Source organism: Epinephelus moara, chromosome 9, assembly GCF_006386435.1.
Source record: "Epinephelus moara isolate mb chromosome 9, YSFRI_EMoa_1.0, whole genome shotgun sequence".
In the NCBI taxonomy this organism is placed as follows: domain Eukaryota; kingdom Metazoa; phylum Chordata; class Actinopteri; order Perciformes; family Serranidae; genus Epinephelus; species Epinephelus moara.
In genome coordinates, this window is record NC_065514.1 from 32,284,024 (window position 1) to 32,307,775 (window position 23,752).

The 23,752-nt window shown below is 41.2% G+C and overlaps 1 protein-coding gene across 1 annotated transcript in view; it reads right to left on the reverse strand.

Moving 5' to 3' along the window:
* LOC126395142 (synaptic vesicle glycoprotein 2C) overlaps positions 1–18,918 on the reverse strand; it is a 77,805-nt gene extending 58,887 nt beyond the window's left edge. The window contains exons 1-2 of the mRNA XM_050052356.1: positions 18,745–18,918; positions 1,925–2,842 (exon numbers count right to left, since the gene is read on the reverse strand). Of these exons, the coding sequence (XP_049908313.1) occupies positions 1,925–2,531 (607 nt within the window). The 5' untranslated portion in view covers positions 2,532–2,842; positions 18,745–18,918. The remainder of the gene's footprint in view (positions 1–1,924; positions 2,843–18,744) is intronic.
* Positions 18,919–23,752: the final 4,834 nt, after the last annotated feature.

The window sequence follows — 23,752 nt, forward strand, 5'->3', positions numbered from 1 at the left end:
TTACTTTTCTCAGGGAGTAACGTTGGAAGTACTTTTAAAGTAATTGAGTTACTTTACTCAGGGAGTAACGCAGTAAAGTAACTGGTTACTTTTTTTTAAAAGTAACGCAGTAACGTACTTTGATTACTTTTAAAGTAACCCTTACCCAACACTGTTCATAAGTGATGACTGACAAGGGATTACTTTGTATGAGTCTATACACTATTAATTTTAGGGAAATCCTACATAGTATTTAACATACCTTTAACAAACCATGTTTTTTGTGAAGTAGAGATTAATTTTCTAGAACTTCAGGGAAAACAGGATCCAGTGCCATTTGTGCGCCTCATCTTGTTTTGATTTATACAGAGAAGGAACAGCTACTGTAACAAGCCCGTCAGTGATCCAATGACATTGAAAATAAGTCCAAACAAATGCGATTGATTGCAAACAATGTACTGTAATGGTGTAATGGTAAACTAATCCAGTTTGGCTAATTCATGTATCAGAAATTATAACCACTGAGACAGGTTGTACAAAAATTTCATTTAAACATTTTTTTCCTACAAGTACAAATACTTTCTACACACTTACAAACTGTAATTTCTCCAGCAGTTTTTGACAGGTTTAAGGGGTGATTTATGAGCACACACTTACTGATCATCATTTGAAAAGCTCAACATCTCTCTATTTATACTCTCAAAAACTTTGGCACCACACATAACTAATCTGAGACAAGCAGGATTTGTACCTAGGTTTATTGTAAACTTATCCATCTCACTGTTAAGAAGCCGAAAAATAACTTAATTAAAGCCTGAATTCTTTCTTAATCTGCAACATGTTAGTCTTGTGTCCTCTCACAGAGTTGGGATTTAAACTAAACTTTCATCTCTTTCAGACTGTTTACTTACAACACAGCCACACTCACAGATAACTGAGCCTCCTACCTGCCTGTCAAAAAGCATCAACCCATCAACTTTCTTGAGTCCAGCTGATGGTGGCTGCTTGCTCCACTGCCATTCAGCGGCTAAGTAGTGGAGCTAACTGCTAACTGCTAACAGCCATTGCTGCAACTAACAAACTCCACAGAATCATTCAGCTGGACCATCCACAGTCACACACACACACAGCTGATTATCTACTGCTGAATTACAGCTCACAACTTGCACCAACAGTCAATGCTGCTCTGGTGTGATTGTTTTTGCTGGCTAGTGAAACATCCTGGCTCAGACCATTTACTAGAGTTTGCCTGCCTGTTGTTCATGTGGCATTTGAATGTAATAGTAAGTACAGCCATTCTCGGCTTTAAATGTCTGACAGTCCACCACTAATATTTTCATCAATTCTCGTCTTGTCAACAAAAATGAAACATGGATTTTGTCTTAGTTTATATTATCCAGATATATTTTTAGCTTGTTATCTTCTTATATTCGTCATGGAAAAAAGGCTATTGACAAAAAAATTTCGGCAATGAAATTAACACTGAGGACTAATACATCCAAATAATGCAAATGGGAGCTGAATTCCTGCTGCATGTATACAGTCAATCTGACCCAAACTGGCCTAAGCGCTCTACCCATGCTCCACAGTTTCCGCCCTGGGCTTTGACCCGAAAGTCAAAAGCATTAAATATGTAACAAAAGAAGAGAGGAAAAAGAAAAAGTAAAGCATACAGCACGTACGAAATGTACAGAGCTGTAAAATTGTCCATCATGGTATCAGTTTGCTGCTAGCTAACAGTAGATAACTTGTTTGTTGAATGTTTGGTGGGTACCAAGCAGGTGAGACACAATAGAGTTTGTAATGTATCTGTGTTAAAATATGTGTTAAAATAAATAGTTTATTATCATCATTATTAGTTTTATTATTGTTATCATTAAAATACAAACAACTCAGAAACGTGTGGATACTGAATAACTTGTTCTACTATAATGCAAATGCTTACCAAGCCATCCAGCACCAGAGTTGGGGACACACATGTCTGTCTCAGCACTGGGTAGGACAAAGCCCACTACGAACACCTCCACGCCATCTGACATGAGCGCCAGCCCGAGAACAAAGAACAGCTGCCACTGGAATCTTCCGTGGCCACACTCCTGCATGATCAGCTCATACTGCTGGGCGAGCTCCTCCTCGTCTGCCTGTCTCTCATTTTCCAGCTCCTTGCGGCTCTTTAGGCTGTCAGAAACCGGCTGGCCCAGAGCCACCTGGCCGTCCCGCAACTTCCCATCACTGTGGCCTGGAACGCCTTGGTACTCCCCCTCGTAAATCTCGTCTTCATCATCGTGGCCCTCTGTGGCATCACTGGAGGCCCCATCCTCTTCGTTGGCTGCATTGTCAGCGTAGCGACCGTCTTGATGACCGTAAGTATTGTAGTTGTCCTCATCTTCGTCCTCGTTCTGGAAGCGGTTGTAGCTGCGATGAGTTGAGTATTCATCTGAGGCACGATCAGCAACTTTGTTGAAATTTTTGGCAGCGTGCCTCTTGGCTTCCTTAGCGATGTCCTTGGCACCTTTCGCCAAGGAAGTCCTGTTGTTATGTGTTTCGTCCATCTTGGCACAAGGATATCTGGCACTAAAAGTCTTTTAATTCAAATTTAATGTGCTTTTATTCCACCAGGTGCTACAAATGTAAAGTGCCTATTTTTTTTTTTCCTTTCTGGTCTTCTATCCCCAGACAGAGCAAGACTTAAGGCAGTATATTAGTGCTGAAAAGCCAGTCAGCTGCCAGGACACTAATAATTAAGTAATGATGTCTAATTCCATTGGATGGGAGTAGGCAGACAGTGCTGAAATAGAGACAGTTGATCTCAAACTGGAAAGATCCTCAGTCCTGTCAGCGCTCAGCAGAAGAGACTAGCAGCCTGTGGGGACAGAAAAAGAAAAGCAAGTTTAGCTTGATTAAAAGCTGTCTGTCACAAACACTTGACTGCAGTATTTCTTGGCGCACTGAAAAGAACTTCAAAAGAGTGTTTCGACACTGAGACAGCAAAACTGAAGCTGATACGTCAGTCTACTAATGAAGTGGAAATGCTTTACTGAGTGGGAGTGACGAAAGATGATGATACACTGAGAACAAACTGTGCAAGATCATTGAGTATTCTGACAAGTATCTAATGCTATTTTAATTGTAATATAAAAACTCTACCCTATGGAAACCTTTAACTGTAAAAAAGTAAACTTGTGGCCAGTTTACTGCAAACACATCAACATAAACAAGAACAGATAAAATAATACAGACATGTTTAAACATGATGCGTTGCAATTCAAAAACACCACAAACTACAGCCTCCAAAAAGAGTCAAATAAGCACATCACTGAAAACAAGACCAGAAAACAATGAGCTCAGGGCGCGCTAGTTGAAACAGAAGTGTTTCAGATTATGATGTTTTAGTGAAAATGCATGTGTTTGGTACTGAGCGTACGATTTGATAATAAAGCCTTGGATTATACTGTATGAGTAGTTTGAGAGTTTCTAAGCAGATGTTTTGATATAGTTTTGCTGTTCTCGCTAGAGCACAATTTGAATTTGCTCAGCGAGTCACTCTGGCAATCAGTAATGATGCTCAAATCAGTAATGATGCTCATTACCCATGCTGCTGGAGCCGAGCTGCACCAATCACATCGGTGTATCTGATATAGGCGGGCCAGAGGCGAGCTAAACAGATGACGACAGCGCTGCGACGACAAAGTCCGGAATCAGTCAGTAAACATTGCAAGATGGCTACGGATGAACACCAGTTGTTTGAAACGGCTTTGGCCGCTACAATGAATGAGTTAGACTTGGCTTTTTCTCTAAAAGAGGAACAGAAGACGGTGCTCGAATCTTTCCTTTGCAAGAAGAACGTTTTTGCTGTTTTGCTGACCGGATACGGCAGAGAGTCTAATCTACCAGTTAGCTCCGCTGGTAGCTAAGCTCTGGATACGTCACCCCGTGTATTGTTCTGATTGGTCGTAGTGCTATCCAATTGCAAGCAGTGATATTTTCAAATGCATGATTGGTGCCGCCCCTCGAGTTGGGCCATTTGCATTACTCATAGCCAGACCCTAAATCTTTCTAGATTTGGGTCTGGATTTCCAGGCTAGGAATGTTCAGCCTTTTTGGATTCTTCATTCACTTTTCTTCACAAATTCAAGGTAACGCATGGTGAATTATTGATATACAAATAATCATTTTGAAGTATTTCTTTAAAGGTTTACTTTGCAAGAATTCATGTTTTTGTTTTTTTCATGCTGTGTCCACGTTTTTTGTAGCTTCATCCGGGATGCGTGCTGTTCACGGTCTGGGACTGGTCGCCTCCTTTTTATAAGGTCCTGACCGCTGTGCCCACAAATGTTCCAAACATAACAAAACAGGAAGAAAATACAGGCAGAGGGCAGAGTCTCTGCAGATAAATACACTGCCACACACTTCTTGTGGGTCATAAGTGATGACTGACAGGGAGTTGATACACTATTCTTTTAGGTAAATCCTGCATAGTATACCTTTAACAAACCATGTTTTTTTGTGTTTGGAAGTAGAGATTACTATTACTAGAATTTCAGTGAAAACTGGATCCAGTGCCATTTGTGGATAAAATGTCAAGCACTCTACTTGCAGTTTGGCTGAACTACATGCGCCTAATCTTGTTTTGAGTTATAGAGAGAACAAACGGCTACTTTAACAAGCCCGTCAGTGATCCAATTACATTGAAAATAAGTCCAAACAAATGTGATTGATTGCAAACAATGTACTGTAATGGTGATAAGTCTGTTAGCTGTCAGCCAAGCTTGCAGGAACTCCATTTAATTACAACTTATGTCCTTGAAGTGTTTCTGGAGTATTTCCAGGACTGTGGCATTCATATAACGCACAAACTGTGAACTAGAGTCCTCCGGTGATTTGTACTGATGTGCTCTATTCTCTCATTATTAACTTGCTGATGATATGACAGTGGTAGGTCTTATCATCAGGGATGAAACACCTTTAAACCTGTTGTGTAGACATCAGAAAAAAAGTGTTTGTTGTCATTACTGCACTTACTAAGTGCTCTGCTCCCTGTACTCTAATTGCAATTAATCAGTAAATTATGAAATTCAAAGATTCATGGCAATTAGAAAAATTGTTTAACAGCCCTTATTTTACTTCAGCATTGTGGAAAATATACAGAGTACTGATCATTGCTGCCACTCTCAATGCCTGTGTGTTAAAGCTGCTGTCATCAATATTTTAACGTATAAACACGGTCACACATACATTAGTGACAAACACAGATACTTTTTATTAGATTCAGTGCACATTTGTGTCAAGTCAAATAGAACTAAATTAAATTGAATTAAATAAATATAATTCTCACCCAACATCCTGTATTCATTTGTATGACGCATTTAGAGGTATTACATTCTTGGAAATGAGGCTTTTGTGACCGTGTTTTCTGTCAGATCTGATTCATTTCTGTGTTTCTAGGCTGGGAATACATGTCAGCCTGTATGACTGACTCCCCGTAGGGCTTTCTCTACTGTGACGCTGGCATGGCCTCTCCAAAGACCTGTCAACACATCAGGCCCGAGCCGTCTGTCTGCCACCCTGCAGCTGGCGGTCAGCAGGCCCAAGGACTGCTGCAGGAGAAACACCAGCGAGCTCTGGGCCCTCACTTTACACTCCAAAACCCTTCAGCAACACTGTTACTGACAGGGCAATTACAGATGGAACAAATACAACACGCTGCACATGCAAAAGACATGGGAAGTAGCATTTTCATAGGTGGCCATTTGACAACAAAACACTGATCTGATATATTCTGCGTTTTCTTTTATTAACGTCTAGTTTCAAGATATTTTAACAATCTTGGAATAAATAAATAAATAATAATAACAAATAAATAAATGCAAATGAACAAATATACATTAAAAGTTTATTTTCTAATGTCACTGTACAACTGGTTTGTGTTTTTGTAGTCCCAACAGCTCCATCAAAGTGAAACATCTCTCAACGTAGTGGATTGCTTTCCGAATTTCAGGAGCTGAATTCTGCTTGTTAAAGGTAAACTATGCAGGAATTGTTGGTCACTGTTTGTTAAAATCACAAGCAAAAGTGAGAGCCACCCCAGCTTGGTGTTTTGTCCAGCTATATTTACGCTTACGTTTTTTTCAGCACTGCGTAGCTTCCCCTTGGATCCGTGCTGCTCAGGGTCTGGCACCAGGGATTTCTTTAATAAAACTCTGCAGAGAATCCTCACTAAATGTTTGCATATGTACAAATGAGGAAATGTACATACGCCAGATAATATTCTGATATTTAAAACCATGTGTATGCCTGCCAGTATGCAATTTCCTTTTATAAATCCCAGATCAACTTGGAATTGTCCGCACATGAACCAACCTCATATCCAGCCCTTTACACAGCCACATTCAACCATACATGGTCAGTGCTGAGCGCCTCATTAATGCTGATGCATAGATGTGAGCCGGCTGATCAGTGGTTGTTTATGATAAATCACGGCAACAACCGAGAGGAAACCCAAGAAACCGGATCGTCCTGATGCAGAGAGGTGGTGGTTGAGGTGCTTGTGGGTGAACTGCAGGTTAGAAAGCACATAGCCTATTGTTTGGTGGGCAGTGGGGTCACACACTAAAGAAAAGGTAGTGGGAACATGTTGCTTCTGTTTTTAGTGCAGTGAGTTCATTAAACAGGACACTGCATGACAGGTGGAGTAAGATCAGATCTAAAGGTGAATGCCAAAAAAAAAAGAAAAAGAAAAGAATTACACCCTGACGTCTTTGCTTATTTACTAATTTACAAAATCTATTTGTGCAGGTGGTGAAGATGTGTCTCCAGTGCGCTCTGACTCGTGTTCCCTGCAGCCATTTTACACACAAAAACTATCTGAAAAATAAAATGGTACCTGGTAGTCTTTGCACAGTATTAGAAGAGATAATAGAAAACAGTTGACACAGTGTATTGCAGTTCTTTAATGCTGTTTAATGTTAATTTGGATTTCTACAACTGATTACGTTCATTTCATTAGTTATTCTCATTAATGTGGTTGAGGTGAAAATGACTCAGTATATCCACGCTTATTATCAAGTAAAGGAAAGCTGAACTTGTCACCTGCCACAGCCTTGCACCATCCAGCTGTATACGGTGCTCTGCACAGCTGACCACGAGTGTCAGCAGCATACATTCTGGCCCCGACCCTCTCCTCTGAGCTTTGGTGGTGGGGAATGTGATGGTGAGACAGCACTAATGAAATATTGAGCGGGATTTGATATAAGATTTAAGGTGACACATCTTTTGCAATCAAAAGGTGCTTATAGAAAAGTTCTGGCTCAGTGGCACAAACACCAATAACACTGCTGCATTTGAATGTTTATGAAGTGGATCTATAAGAAATGTGTGATATCAGGTGAATTTAAATGTGTGAGAGATCATTAAACGCATAATAATTCCTCTCACATCTAATTTCCACAGTCTGGCTTCAATTCATCACCTCACCATCTGTGTCGCCAATTGCCCCTGTTTCTAAAATGTGCACCGCATGGGTCAGAGTTTCCCTAAATTTACGCACAAGTTTTTTTTCTAAGCAAAGTGGCGTACGCACACTTCAAGCCCTTTTTTGTGCATATGCATGTTCATTGCGTTATAAATGAGGCCCCTAGTCACTACATTTTCATATGTCCCAACCTCACCTGCCCACTCTGCCTAGGAATGTCCCAAACACAGCAAAATAAGAAGAAAACAAGAAAATGCAGGCAGAGTCTCTGCAGATAGCAGTTACATATAGATGTAGATTTTGGGGAAAACACAAGCGAGACAACCTCCTCAATATTTAGAACCAGGGAAGACACAAAGTGATGCATAAAATATTCACCAGAATGCAAAAAAATAAAGTCTTTGATGCTTTAAATTTTCTGGTGGAGTATCCCAAATATTTCATATGTGTGTCCCGCGATGTTGAAATCAAAACCTAGGCCCCTGTACACCACCAGACACTTCTAGTGGGTCATAAGTAAAGATTATTGCATAGTCTACCTTTAAACTTTCAGTAGAGATGCATGCCCACAAGAAAAGCCCACATTTCTGGTCAGAAGGAGAAAAACACCGACTTTAAAACAACAGGTTTTTGGATCTGGAACAACCATTCCACTTTTCCGTATTTAGACACGATAAACGACACGTTAGGGCATGTTAATCAGAGCATGCGCTGCTGCATGTAAACGAGAGTGCAATATTCATTTTTGTTAGCCATGTAAACAGCTCAAGGCTCATTTATGCTCAACGTAAGATCCTGAGACAGACGGAGCCTTCCGCACTTTGCGTTCATTTTGTCTATATTTGTGCACGTTTTCTGAAAGATTTCCTATGAAATAGAGCAGTACCACCAGAAACCATGGGGGCAGTGTAGTGTAGTTTATGTGAGATACGACTGTAGGACACAACAAAGACATTTAAAAAATGGCGGAACAGAACAAATCAGTAATATGGTGAAAAGAATTCCCTGTCCACGTGTCCTGATGTATTTAATGGCCTCAGAGACCTGCCGCTGTAAAGAGTAGATATTACAACCTCATCTACCGTGGACTCATTTGTTCCTGTATGAAACTCTAATGCTATCTATCGGCTCTATCTATTGTGCAAATTTCTCTCCTCCAACCCGCCTGTGGGCAGACTAGGTGTGCGTATCAAACGGACCCAAAGGACTAGTACGCCACTCCACATGCGCACTGCACAGAGGAGCCGCGGAAACTCAGTGGTAAATGGGTCATCTGGGTTGTCAGTGATTTCTAGCCTAAAGTTGTGCGTAAATGAAACTGTAAATGTCACCTTATTTATAACTAACACTACTGATGGTTCTTAATCGTGTTTATTTATGCTGGTTATAAATAGCCTACACATATATGGTTCATTAATAGACTACTTACAGTAGTTTTATTTTGTAAGCAGCTTGACTTTAGTTTAATAGCAGCACTTGTTCTATATTCTTATTTCTGAATGTAATTTCAGGTAGATCCAGTGAAGATGTTGCTTGCTTTATAATTGTTTTATGCTGGTATCCGCAGCCATTTAACACGTGTAGTAAATGTCCTGTTGCGAGACCTCTTGTGGATTTTTTGAGTACTGCTCATAATATTATGTAGTCACCTGTATCTAGCAGACATTGTGTGTGAAATTGTGTAGCTTACTGTTTTCAGTTAAAATAGTTTATACAACTGTATAACTGACTGTTTCCTCCACAGTCAGACAATTTGCTTGTGTTCCTTTGGATTACCACAACGTCAGACATTGTTACTTGGATGTCTCTTTATACTGAATAGAGCATTCAGTGTATATATCTGCCTTTACCTCTGTAGGACATTATTAAAGATTGTTGACTAAACTTCTGGATTCTGACCAAAGACTTAGGCCAGCTTTGTGTTCGCCAGCATCTCAATGCACATATTTCACATCTGTGCCAACATAAAGGAAGTATGGGCAGTGACTTTTACAACATTTGAAATGGACGTATTGTATTTTCATATATCAAGGAAGTGTAAATGAGCCCTCAGCAGGAATGTTGTCTTTTTCGGGATATAGTCCAATAACCATATATGCATGTAAACACAGTGAATGTGTCAGGTATTTGACATTTAGGTAAATATAAGTATTGGATCAGATTAGATATTGGAGATATGCAATATAAAAGGACTTGGATCAGTACCTGGGACAAATGATGTATTATGTGTTTCATGCATCTCAGCTATTGACCCTAGGAAGAATAGCAGCCATTGGCATCTGCTAATCAAAAACAGTAACACACATACCAGACAACCTGAAACAGGCATTACATTACATGATCTGTGAAATGATTCATTTACAGATGACTGACGTGTTAAACACAGTTGTTTCTGGTTTCATTTAGCACAAGAGGATATATCCTCAGAACAGGCCTTGAAACACGAGTATTCTAGCATTCAATATCACAGTGTCTCAATGTCACTAGTGGTAAGGTGATACAATACAGCCATTTTTTTTTATATGATTGTGTCTGTCAGGAAGTATTAATAAAATAATCTTTCTATATTAAGCTGAACATGCTACTCTATTTGTATCCGCAGTCCCTGGAGTGGAAAGCATACACTGAGGTGTTGAGACTGGGTTAAGTGCCCAAATAGAGCGTGGCAGGTTGATGTATGGTGTTTCTGCTCACCTTTGCTCTGCGGGATTAGATAAAACATCAGTCTGGATCCGTCATTCGAACATGCTGCACAGCGACGTAAAGCAGCCCGAGAGACTTTGGTGCAATGCAGCAATGAAATGAAGTAGGAAATGTGTTCTAACTAACTTTGTGCAGATGATGAGACAGCGACTCCCCCGGCTATGGATGTGTCTGAACCAAAACTCACCATCCTATGGCTTCAGGACAACAAATAAATGACCTGCTGCTGTCTGGATTTACACTGCACCATTTCCTCCATCAGTTTTGTTAAATGAAAGCACAAGTGAGTCGGAATTTTTTTAATTAAACTATGTGTACTTAGAAGGGAGCCAGTGCTTAATATGTGACGGCTCACCAGAAAAATAACAGTATTTGTCAAAATGACTTTGAGAATATGCTTGTTTGCCTTCTTGCCGAAGTTCAGTGAAAGGTCTGAAACACTCTTGTATCTGTGCATTCAGCATGCATCTAGAGCTGGGAAGTTCTTCACTAGCTTAGCATAATGACTGGAAGCGGGGGGGAAACAGCAAGCCTACAGAGAATTATCCTGTAATGTGTTAACACCAAATGCAAGGCAAATTTTCATTTTGCGTTACTCACGCACATTTTAGGCTAGAATATTTCGTGTTGACTTGCTTCATATGCACAAAAAACTTACGCCATACGCGTGTGAAATTTGGATGAATGAACTTCCACTAGTATGTCCTCAGGGTCATACGTCCCTTGAGGATCTCACTGCTGATGGCTATCGCAGCATGAATTTCTCACTGAAATTTAGGTTTTTCAACTCTCGCGAATAAGCGTATGATACGAAATCGCGCGACTGGCTTAATTCGCACCGCTTAATACACATATTTCACATCATTTGTGTCACATCCACCTTTGTCGCCTGGTGGGAATTCACGTCTAATGGCTTTTTAAATTGACTTTACATGTAATTCATTTGTGCATGCCTGGTATGAACACAACATTAGGTCCCTGTCAGGAGGCAAGTTGAGATGGTGGATGGAATAAAAGATAAAGTCCGCACACCAGAAGCTGCTCCTTGAAAATGTATTTAGACGTAACATTACGTCTAAATACATTTTCAAGGAGCAGCTTCTGGTGTGCGGACTTTTCTTTTATTTCATACTTACCTTTTGGTCCAGCACCCAGCATTAAGTTTTTGGGATGTGCGTGCTACCTTTACCTGTTAGTGAGATGATGGATGGGTCATGAACTTTGAGTCATTTTAAGGTACGTTGCCACCATGTTTCTTTTTTTAAACCTAACCACAGTAACTTTACTTGCCTAAGATTTAATTAGTATACATAAAAAAAGAAATTTAAAAAAAAAAACCTTACCTCCATACATTTACATAAGTTATGTAACTTTACATTAAGTACATGACATCATTCATATATGGAGCTAGAACCATCTCAAAATGAATGAAGTTTCATTGCCGAAACATTTTCATCAACGAAATTAACACTGATGAAGATATGTTGCATAGTGTCATTTTCAGAGAGAAAAGGCTGTAAAGCCACTGTACACTACCTGCTCAGCAGAGAACGGAGCACAGCCGGGCTTTGAAGCCAATTTTAACACAATGGCCAAACATGGAATTACAACTTCTGGGTATGTCATGTGATGCCATGGGGTCCAAAAAGACTTTTTTCCATATACTAAGATTTAGAAATAGACACATTTTACAAATGACATTATATCCTTATGATACATAATTCACATAAAGTTTGGGAGGTTAGGTTTAGGCAGTAAAGTTACTGTGGTTAGATTTAGAAAAACAAATATAAGGGATCCATGATAATATCGGCATCAGTATTGGCCGATATTGGCTTTAAAATTAACAAAGAATTGGCCAACATACTTTTTCTTTTTTTGCACAATGAATGACATTGAAAAGCATTCTATTTCATGTCTCCATCTGCTGGTGGGCCATCATGATAAGCATATGCATGCATAATATGCATAATAATTCCACTAAAGAAGAGACTTGATAATCACTAAAATAAAGAAGGAAAAAAGTGGACATTGATATCAGTTATCAGTCAAATGAGTTGTTACATATCAGTTTATCAGATATTAGCAAAAAATCCAATACCGTGCATCCCTAACAAACATAGTGAGGACATACTTTAAAACGACTTAAAGTTCACACAGTTCAGAGCACCAGTCTCCTGCGGAAAGTGTTGGAGGAAAGTCCTATGTTTTGTAACCCATCAACCTCCCCAACCTGCCTCATAGCTGGACTGCTCGGGACCACTTCCTTCTTTACTCCTGTCAGCACATTGATCACGTAATCGCAGCCTCCCAAAGTACGTGGGTTATGCACACATTTCTGGCTCATCATTATGTGGGATATGTGCAGATTTTGGTGCATTGCTTTTTGTAGGAAAACGTTCACTCAGTGCAGTAGGAAAGCCTGGGGTGGCAGGTGTAGTTTGGTAAAAAGAAAATGCCTCCTACATAAGGACTGCTCACAACAAGGTCTGTGGATTAACTTGAGTAACGGTGTCATGATTTCTGGAAAGACACATTGTTGTTTAGTTTTTCAATTTTTTTTAATTTATTTTTTTTATTACTTTCTTGGGGGTGTTTTGAGCACCACAAGCCAATGGCCATCTAGTTCCATTAAACTGGAGAGAAGGCAGACATCTCTACAGCCAATATCTCCAACACTCTGCAACTCACATAAAACAATTTAGACTGATAAACAGCACTAATGGTAAGAGTAAAAATGTGTATTTTGACTTTGAAGTGAACTGGCCCTTTAAATAAAAACATAATCATGAAAGGTGGCAGATATACCTCAGATCATATGAGTGATTTTGGAGACCAGTGAAAAACTACATATTTTGCCATTTAGATATAAAAACTGTTGCGATAGGTGGTTTAAAAAGGCTCAGTGACACTACTGACATGTTGTACTTTTCCATTGCTGTAAATAGTCTCTAAAAAAAAGCACATTACAGCAATAGACGCATATTCTACCTAAGCACAGTTCTCTTTGCAAACTTCCCTGAACTCATTTCCAGCGACGCAGCTCCTCCGGCTGAGTGCTTGACGTCTGAGACTAAAGGTCGAAACTCCGTGATAAACCTCATGATATGCTCTGAGAGTTTCTGCACCAAATGGCCAAGAAGAAAATAGCCAATCAACTCGCTGCACTGCAACACTGAGAGAACTTTTATAATAGAGGGGAAATGAATAATGGTGCATAACAGGCAGCCAGGTCTGTGTATAATCCCTGGTCTCAATTCACCTCCTCCATGCTGATCTGTGGTTCCCCCTCTATAACTGTCAATCTCTCCTCACTTCTTTCTTTCTTCCTGCTCTCTCTCTCTCTCTCTCTCTCTCTCTCTCTCTCTCCATCTTCTCGTCTCTCTTATCCGAGCGCACCAAGAATTTCAAAGTCATCATCTTGATGGGAATGCAGAATATGAAAAATATCCCTCTTCTGTTGACATTTCATTATTCACGATAAGCTAACCGTTCTCCTCCTTATGCAAATGGTCATTAATGCTGACATTTAGAAGTCTGTCCGTGCACTTTGAGCTCCAGAGATAATTCTTTTAAGTCCAAATGTCCAGTCCGTCTTTGAAACAATCTATATCCTATGGTGTTTTCACACAACACATACTGCTGATGTAAAAGATACATTTTGTTATAAAGAAGCTACCACATTTCAACCCCCCCACCCCCCCATACACAGGAAAGCTAATATCATTTATGGCTGCTTTTATTTCCTTTCTGATGGCGACTCCCCCTCGCCTTCTGCTGTGATGCTGTGATTGGGGTTATTATAACAGCACCCTTATGATGTGATTTTAGCAATCAGCAAAAAAATTCCTGTGAGCTCTGAATCAGCAGTCCACGGAGAGAGGAGAAATGATTTCCTCGCAGTCGTGCTGTCACGGCCCGCTGACGCCATCCAGCTACGTTCATTAATCACTCACGCAAACGCACACACGGAAACACGCGCATACGGTAGATGCATGCAGGCACACACGCATACACTCTGCAGGTGCATACTCTGGGAGGACATGCTGTGCAGGATAAAATGGAGGAATGTCTTCTGCAGGACATTGATGTATTCCAAAAAAAAACTTTCTCTTAAAAATTGTGGTTTTGAAGTGGGGAATATTAAACATGTAAGTGACACAGATAAGATCCTACTGAGCGACAATATGTAAATGCAAGTGGTGTGCACAGAGCCCCACAGGCGTTTTGCAGTGCCCACAGATGGCTGCAGTGGACAGTTGCTAATGCACATCGTGTGAATAAAAGTACATGCCAAGCTCAGCAGATGCTACATGAGTGAGGTTTGGGTTTTGAGAGAAATTAACATAGGAGTCCTCTGCAGTCGTGCTGCTTAATATGCAATAAGAGGTCTAAAAGAGAAATGTGGCCAGCTTTAGGACTGTTGGCATAAGTTTTACACTTAAATTAATCTTTCTTGTTCAAAATATAGCATTATCAGGACAAGTGAGTTTATTGCGTTATTTTTGTACTGAAGGAGGAAGGTCTCTGTTCATCCCAAACTAGTTTTCTGTCGACTCCAGAATGGCAGGACATTAGTCTCAAGCTCTGTTTTTTTATCGTCCACCGCCATCTTTGAATGTAATTTTATTTGTTGATAGTCAACAAAGCAAACAAAAAAAACAATATTCAGTGCATTTACATGGCAATTTATCGATTTATTGTATTAGTCCCACTTAAATCGTATTACATCGGGTTTCTCAAAGTTGGACTAACACACCAACATAATGCAATTGGGAGATGAACTACTCCTGCATGTATACAGTCAGTCAGACCAAAACTGGTCGAGGTGCTCTGCACATGCTCCTCAGCTTCCACCTGACTTTGACCTGGAAGTCAAAACCATTAAATGCAGAACAGTAGAAGAAGCCACTATAACATGGTGATATAAACATCCAGAGCCATGAATTTTTGGATTGGCGAAATGTACAGAGTTGTAAAGTTGTCCATCATGGTACCAGTTTGCTGCTAGCTAACTGTAGCTAACTTGTTTGTTGATTGTTTGGTCTGTGACGTAGTAGGTCAACTGGAATAAGGTCCAATACTAACTAGCAAAATAGGAAAAAGCATGTTGGCTGATTCTGACAGTTCATTTTAAAGCCGATATTGGCTGACACCAATAACATTATCGTGCATCCTTAGTAGGCTACATACTATTTGTTCATACTATTTATTTTGTGCAGGTACGGTACATTTAGCATACTGTAGCTCTACTAATGCTTATGTACATATTTCATCATCTATTTCATCCCTTCACCAGTACCTGACAGCTCCTTGCATTTTCTTTTTGTTTTTTAAATACAGGATTGTTTTCAGTCTTAACACCCACTAGGTGAGAGCTGCTGTACAGGCTGCCAGCCATGTGGCCATCTTAAAATAGAGTTTAATATACTGCAAATGTTTCATCACTCAGCGAAGCCCCTTGACTTTGTAGGTTTTACCAGCTGAAACAATCCCCAGTCACCCATGTGTCTGCTGTCCTAGTCATTGGCAAATCAGGGCAGTGGACAAAACACACGGCACAGGCCCTACAATAAAGAAAAGTAAAGCTTAGCCATGTTCGTAGTTAAGTTGAAAAAATGTTGATCTGTGGAAAGATGGCATTTTTTCATCCCAAGTTGACTGCAGACATCTGTAAGATCGAGAGCAAAGCTTTGAAGATCTACACCCACTGCTGGAGAATAGGTTAATAGGTAGGGCTGGGCCATAATATGGAGAGTGACATCTTTTTACAACTGACTGCAGATCTGGAGACTTTGTAGGCAAACTCAAGATGATTAATTTAATGAAAAGCTTGATCTGACTTCCAAACATCTGGAAAGGAACGTTGAGGCATTGGAAACGAATACATCTGCCTCCCAAAAAAAGAAACATGATGATGAAGAGGCACTTAAAACACGCAGCCTCAAGAGGCTACTGAAGGAGCATGGCCGCCAGGGGAGCGGTGGAGTGGGGCTTTAGATTAAAGGAATGAACACACACTACATTATACAGCAGCATCATGCCTTCCAGCTCAGAGATCCACTGAACACAAATGAAGAGCAGAAACACATAAATTCACAGATTCACAAATGCAGTGCTGCAAAGGGAACTATCAAACAACACGGCACTTAATTTGGGTTCTCCTCCTGATGTGTGCACACACAGCACACACACACACACACACACACAGCTGCCTGATTGCTTGTATATAACAATGGCTGTGAGGGTTCACTGACTGCTGGAGTTTGACCAGCTGCTGTGGGGGTCCCTGTGTGGATGCCCAAACTGTGTGTGTGTGTGCGTGTGTGCGTGTGTGTGTGTGTGTGTGTGTGTGTGTTTTTCAGAATTAAAGAAATAGTGCGAAATTTGGGGAAATACACTTATTCACTTTTTGCCGACAGTCATTTGAGAAGATCATTCTTTTTCATGTTGGTGCGGTAAATTTGGAGCTACAGTTAGCAGCCAGTTAGCTTATCACAGCATAAAGACTGTATGGGGGACACACAGCTAGCCTAAGTCTGTTTGAAGGTGACAAAATCTGCCTAGCAGCACCTGTAAGGACCCAGACACACCACATAGACATCAAAGAAATAGCAACGTCAAAGGCTGAGGGTTGCATCATCTCACGCTGCCTGTGTCTCAGCCAGAAAGTTGAACTTGAACACAAAGCAAAGACTACAGCCGATGGCCAACGAGCACATATGTTCTATACCTGCGTGACAGGAAATATCTCTCCATACCAGCAGCCGGCAATAGTCTGTATTCGTCATTCAAAAAGAAAAGAAAAGAAAAGAACGAAAGAAACCTGAAGTACAACAGGACAGATGCTAGTTAGCTCATAGGGAGGGATTTCTCTTAGCAGCAGGCTCAGATCATGCTTAATCGGCCAACAGTGGACAAGAGCTAGCTTTGCTGGCATGTACATACAGAAAACGGAATGCTATTAAATAGATATATGTACAACCAGTGGCTTAAGGTTGGGCCCTACTGCACACTATTGTGACAGGCCCTAATGCACGCTAGTTACTAGGCGCACACACACTACTGGCAACTGTTTATAAAAAAAATCAAAAGGAATCTAATTTAGCTTTGCTACTTCTTCCTCCTGTTCATTTTTGTCCTTTCTTACTACTGCTTTTATGTTTTAAAGGAATGACTGCTCACTGGACTTGTAAGTGAGCTCAGTTTCTCCTCTGTGGTGTTCTACAACCATCTATGTTGGTGTGGGTGCACATTTGAATGGTTAGACGATGCCCCCCTCTCCCCTCTTTCCAGGCTAGTGATTGGCTGACAGATTGCAACCTAGCTTTTCCTCATCATGACATGTGGTGCATATGCATGTAAGACAGACCTTCTTTTGTGTTTGGATGGAGCCCAGATAACAACCAATAATAAATGGTTAAATAGACTGAATAGATGCCTGCATTGTCAGCTGCTGAGCTAAAGCAAACACGCAGGTAAAGGGGCCTAAGACAAACATTCATTTACTGACTTGGGTGTTTGACAAATATCTATTCAAACTGAACCTTTATCCTGTCAGAGAACGGCCCTGCAGCAAACACCTGGTTTTATTTCTCAATGTTTGATCCAATCAAACTTCCCATTCAGCCTCGTGGGACAGCTTTATGCAAAACTCATCTGTCACTTTCCTCCTCTTTGTTCCACTTGCAGCGTGGAGCTACAACTGCAGCCGACACAGCGGCTCCACGGCTGAGCACAGCCCACAGACCACGTACAGGAAGGAGCATCAATCACAGCGGAGTCTTTTGACGCAAGTCGCGTCCCATAATTAGATTTCGGGCTGTCCTGCTGCCTGGAAATCAATCCTCCCTTGCGAGGCGGCGGCACAGTGCGCTGTACAGTTAGATGACTGTCCTCACACTGCATCGAGCACTGACTCCTGAGTAATGGATGGACAACCCCCCCCCCCCCCCCCTCTCTCTCTCTCTCTCTCTGTCTCTCTCTGCGCAGCTCACTGCAGATTCCCTCTGCCTGCATGTGCGCGCTCGGCGGACGGGAAAGCTCGGGGGTTGCCTCCGCCGTGCGTGTGTACCAACTCATCTTTCCACGACTGTTCAGCACGTCAGGGTGGTAACACCCTGGCATCATCACCACAACCACCTCACACACGGTAGATCTGGAAAGTCACTGCACTGATTGTTAAATCGTGCGCAGGGTCCTTTTTTTTTGCTGCATTCAGAATAAAAAAAACTTTCCTATTATGAATCAGGTGCGTGTCTAAGAATATGCTCTTATTAAAAAGAGCCACATATTCTTATCAAATAGGCCACAATACATATGGTGTAATCTTTTTAATAACGATTATGCTGAACAACTCTCAGAAAGTTATCCAACTTTTCCGTCAATCGTGCGCACAGCGGCTTTATTTTATTGCCATTGCAAAAATTTTCATCATCAGGTGCATCCGACATCCCCTCTTTCCATTTTGCATATTAAATGATCCAAAAAGGCAGATAAAGATAGATAGGATCAATATGTTCCCCTACAGCGGAGTGTGGAGGGAGATGAAGTTATAGTTTGGCACATTTAGAAAGCAGATAAATACTCACATCATAGAGAGGAGCAGATGCATCGTACCGAGCTCGATGAGTCGCCCGCTCCCTTGTCCCCCCCTCTCTACACAGCAGCAGAGATAGAAAGCATCGCGCCGAAGATTTCTTTTTTCTTGTCTTCTTCGATGCAGCGGTTTCTCTGCTGCAGTCCAAGGAAGACGAGAGATGCTGAGAGGCTGAGGGGAGGTGGGAAGCGTGAGTGTGATGGGGGGAGGAGGAGGAGGAGGAGGAGGAGGGGAGGGAGCAGACTGGAATCAATAGTAGGCCTGTATCCTACGGACAATAGTGAGTATTTCCCCGTCTGATACAGTACAACAGCATGTGGCGAAGGCTCCGTGATGCAGGAGGGTTGGCAGCATCACAGGCTGCCGAGTTTAAAGGGAGGATGAGCACAAAGAGGAGGAGGAGTGAGGGCTGAAAATGTGGCTCCTGGGAAGAAGTTTACTGAGGGATGACAGGACTGTTGCTGGATCTGCAGCATCAACTTAAAAACCACTGGAGCTTATACTGCCAAAGTCACGCAGTGGAAGCAAATAATCTGCTATAAATTCAATTTAATAATCTCAATTATGATCAAGATTTTAAGGTTCAAGGTTTCTTTATTAGTGCCCAGGGGTAAGTTTGTTCATCCATTCATACATTTTCCATCACCAATTATTCTCTTAGGGGGGGCCTGGAGCCTGTCCTAGCTGACATTGGGCACGAGGCAGGGTTCACCCTGGACAGATCACCAGACTATCACAGGGCTGACAACCAATCAATACAGCCAGTTTAGAATCGATAATTAACCTGCATGTTTTGGACTGTGGGAGGAAGCCGGAGTAACTGAAGAAAACCCACGCTGACACAGAGAGAACATGCAAACTCCGCACAGAAGGGCTCCCTCACCCTAGGTTCCAACCCCTCACTGGGTTTGAACCAGAAACCCTCTTGCTGTGAGGCGACAATGCTAACCACTGTTTCACCATGCCATAAGTTTGTTGTGCAGATGGGAAACTCAGCATTCTAGCATTCCAAATGAAGACATGACAGCAATACAGATTTAAAGGACATAAAAACGAAACACATTACAACAAGTTTCATCTACCTCAAATGATGTGTCCATTCCTTGATTACCCAAGTTATTCGTATTTCTTTAGTCCATAAGGGTCCTCAGATCAAAAGAATCTAAAGGGCTTTTCATAAAAGGTAATGGAAGTTGTGAGTATTGTTTTAACAGGATAAAGTGGTGTTATGTCGGTATGCCAGGCGCCGTAATCCTCAAGTACCGTAAATCTTTCTCTCTCGCTCTGATGCGCTGAAGTCTCATTTTTAAACAAGTAATATTCCTACTGATTTAAATAAACATTTTGACTGTATTTCCCAATCTTTGCTGGGCAACAGTTTTGTGTGAAAGGAATTAAAGGCCTCAAGTTCAAGATCGAGTGCAGCCAGTTAAAGAGACTTTTCCTCAGCTGGATTTGTAATTCAAGAATGGACAACCAAGCCTAATGTGAGTGACTGCAGCCTGTGCATGTTTATTCATGGGTGTGGGTCAGGTCCTGGGACTTTTATTAACAGGTGTGGGCAGGTGTGGCTTTGACTTAGACTTAATGACGAGTAATGGGTCACAGGGTTCTCATGGTCAGTTCTGCCTTTTGGCTGTCGACATCTTGGTTTTGGGGGGCCAGAGGTGACCATATAAGGACGGGGGGTTGGAGCTGTTGAGGAGTAAGGGCTGGATCTAACTCATAGACAGTGGCAACGCCTCACAGACAGCCTGTCACTCAAGTGGCCCCACCCTTAATTATGAGTAACTTTGGGCCTTAATAAAACATAAACGGGTGAGTTATATAAAAAGACTACCCCCTGTGCAGCTGTCATGAATGTTAAAATTAGCTATAGAGACAAAAATGTTTTTTTGTACCAGGCTTTAAACATGTTTATTTCAGCTGTAAATTAAGGGATTGACTCAGTTTTGGAGCCAGCCTCAAGTGGTCATTTGATGAACTGCAGTTTTTGGCATTTCCGCATTGGCCTCATTTTTCTGCCTCGTAGGTTGCTGCTTGGTTGAGACTCACCTGTGAGCTTACAAGCCTATTTGACCAGTCCCTCCAGGATTTCTTGGGCAACAGCTAATGTGCTCTGTTATGTTCATAACACACAGAAACACATAAGTGAAAAAGACAAAAGATTAGAAATTTAACACATTTACTTAAATTAGTTTGCAATAGGCAGATTAAAGCTTCGCATCTCGTTCCCACTTGAATCAGTCAGGAGAGAGAACTCCACAATTGTATCTTCTGTTTGAGTGGTGAGACTGTGAGACCCACGTTACTGACCAAAGCTAAGCTGTCACTGATGGCCGTCAGAATGTATAGGGATTTAACACTTAATATAACATGTACATCACTGCGCCTTCTGAGTTTGCTGTTGACTGCTTCAGTGGAGGCATGTCCCTGTCTCCCCTGACAGAGAGGTCTCTGATGATGCAAGCAGTGCGCTCATCTGTGACTGGAAAGAGTCTCCTCCTGTAGCTGCTGTAGTGTTTTTGTGTGTACTTATGCGTTTGTTTGTTGTTGTTTTTTGCATCAAGTTTCATATTAAACTATTTAATGTTTTGGATGGTTCTTACAACAGAGGACACGGAGTTAACAGCATGTGTTACTTCTTTCCAGGCCTTTGATTTACCTGTTTCTGTCACACCACAACTAACAGAACAAAAGAAAATATTTTTCTCAGTCTCAGAGCCTGGAAAGGTTCTCTCTCTCTCTGTCTCTCTCTCTCTCTCTCTCTCTCTCTCTCTCTCTCTCTCTCTCTCTCCCTTTGTTTGCTCCATGTTCGCAGGTCCACAAGATGCACCTATCCATAGTAATTATCATCTCATTATATGGTGGTCCCCGGCTATTCATGGGTGGTAATGTATGTTAATTGCTGACTAGCGGGAGCATAATCAGTTTCAGATTGATTGGCATTCATGAACATACACACGTGCCTACAATCAAATCCGAATTTCCAACAGTCTTTGTAAATCTGGTGTAGATTTTTAGTACCAAGGTTTTTATTTGCAAATCTACTCATAGATTACATGAATGAGACCCGATGACTGTTACGACTTCAAATGACCTCAAACATCCTACAAAGCATTTGTCAACTGACTTTATAAAATGTTATGTGCTAGATTACCAGGATGCTTCAATCAGAGTTTAATGATTATTATCATCGTTGTCATCTATAAAATGTCAGAAAGTTTCACAGATATCTGTAACAGGTGTCACATGTTACCAGCAAACATGACAAATGTCTTGGTCTTGTCCTTGTCTACAAGGTTACTGGACAGTTACAATTATCCTTAAACACCTCGCTGAGGCTTCAGACGTGGTGTTGACACTTCAGAAAAGGCCATTTTTGCAGTATTACTAGGTCATCAAATAATCATAATAATAGCCTACTGGCAGTCGTCATCAGAATATATTTAATTGTTGACTTCCAAATGTAAATTGATCCTAATGATTGTCCCACTTGACTTAATGTCTTAAGTCCAAACACTGATGGAATAAGACAATGATTTACCCAGCAATATTTCCTAGACACTCCAGTAGCCCATATCGCTCTTTGTCTTTATACTGGAAAACATTTGAGGGACCGTGCAATCTTATAGTGCAAAGACACTCGGAATTATTGTAAATGAAAATGGCTCTGAAATCCTCAACAACAATTTGACGGCGCGGGTCCTCATAAGGTTTTATTTGATGATTATGATATGTAAACAACTGCTGAATTTGCTGTGTTTAAGTGGTTTACTAATACAACATATTGTTAAAAAGCTACAAAAGCTCCTGTTGGTTTGATCGATGCTCACCATTTCAAGATACAACCACCAGTGCAGATTCAATACACTTCAGTCAGACAAACGATGAACAGTTATAACTCACCTATGAAGCATTATTATAATCCACACATCGATTATGTGCCAACATAAATGGTGCTCATACAGCCCTCATATACTCCTAAAGGTCCAGACGATCTAAATCCAGTGAAATATATAGTCCAAAAACATTATTACATCCATGAATATGCCTAAACTGCCATTGCATCTTTTCAGACGTTCCTATTTCTACACATATTATTCATAATATCTGTTTTCAGGTAAATGAGTCGACAACTCGCTGTGAAAATGGTGGCTGAATTCTGACCTTTTGGTTGACACCTCACTCAAGCTCATAGGAGCGCCCAGGCCTGCCCCATAGCCTGCCATAGCCAACAAAGGCCTGTGTTGAAAGAAAGGGGATGCCTTACTTTCTAAGGTCTCAGAGTCAATCAGCAGCCAGTGATTGGCCTCAAGACTCTAGTAGTTAATGACACTCCTGACCTTCAGTGGAGTTTTTAACCTGTTATTATCATCATAGACTGTTATAGATTAACACATGGCTCCTCTGTTGTTTTAAGGGAATAAGAAAACAGTCTTTGTTAGCAATTTAGGTTTTCTAAAAGTGTATTGATTAGCGATGAAAAAAAAAATCGAATTAATTACATGCTACAAAGCTGCAGGATTTTGGTTACAATTGTCTCCCTGTCCTCTACCTCCAAAATTGGTCTGCAGGCCAGTGTAATCCATTTTGCAAGGGAGTTAGTTTGTCGGTCACAGGGAGACTCAGTTTGCGTCTGAATGCGTAGTCGCGTATGGCTTGATGAGGCTGGCTGCTAGTGCTGGCGTCACAGTCTGTACTAGCTTGGACCTCTGGGTTCGCTGCTAAATGCTTTGTGTTGAGGGGAAATTTCAGGCTTGCAGTACTCTGATGGTACAAAAATTCCTTATCCTAGAAATGACAGAGAACGGTGCTCCTATCAACAGTTCTATTTGGGTGTTTTTTAAATGTAAATGTTCCATTCATGACGGCAGCCATAGACCGCGGAACCGGGGGGGCCAGGGGGGCCATGGCCCGGGTAACTTTTGTACTCTGACATAGAGGGCTGCATTGGGACCCGGCGGGACCCAACGCAAATAGTAATAGTCATTTTGATC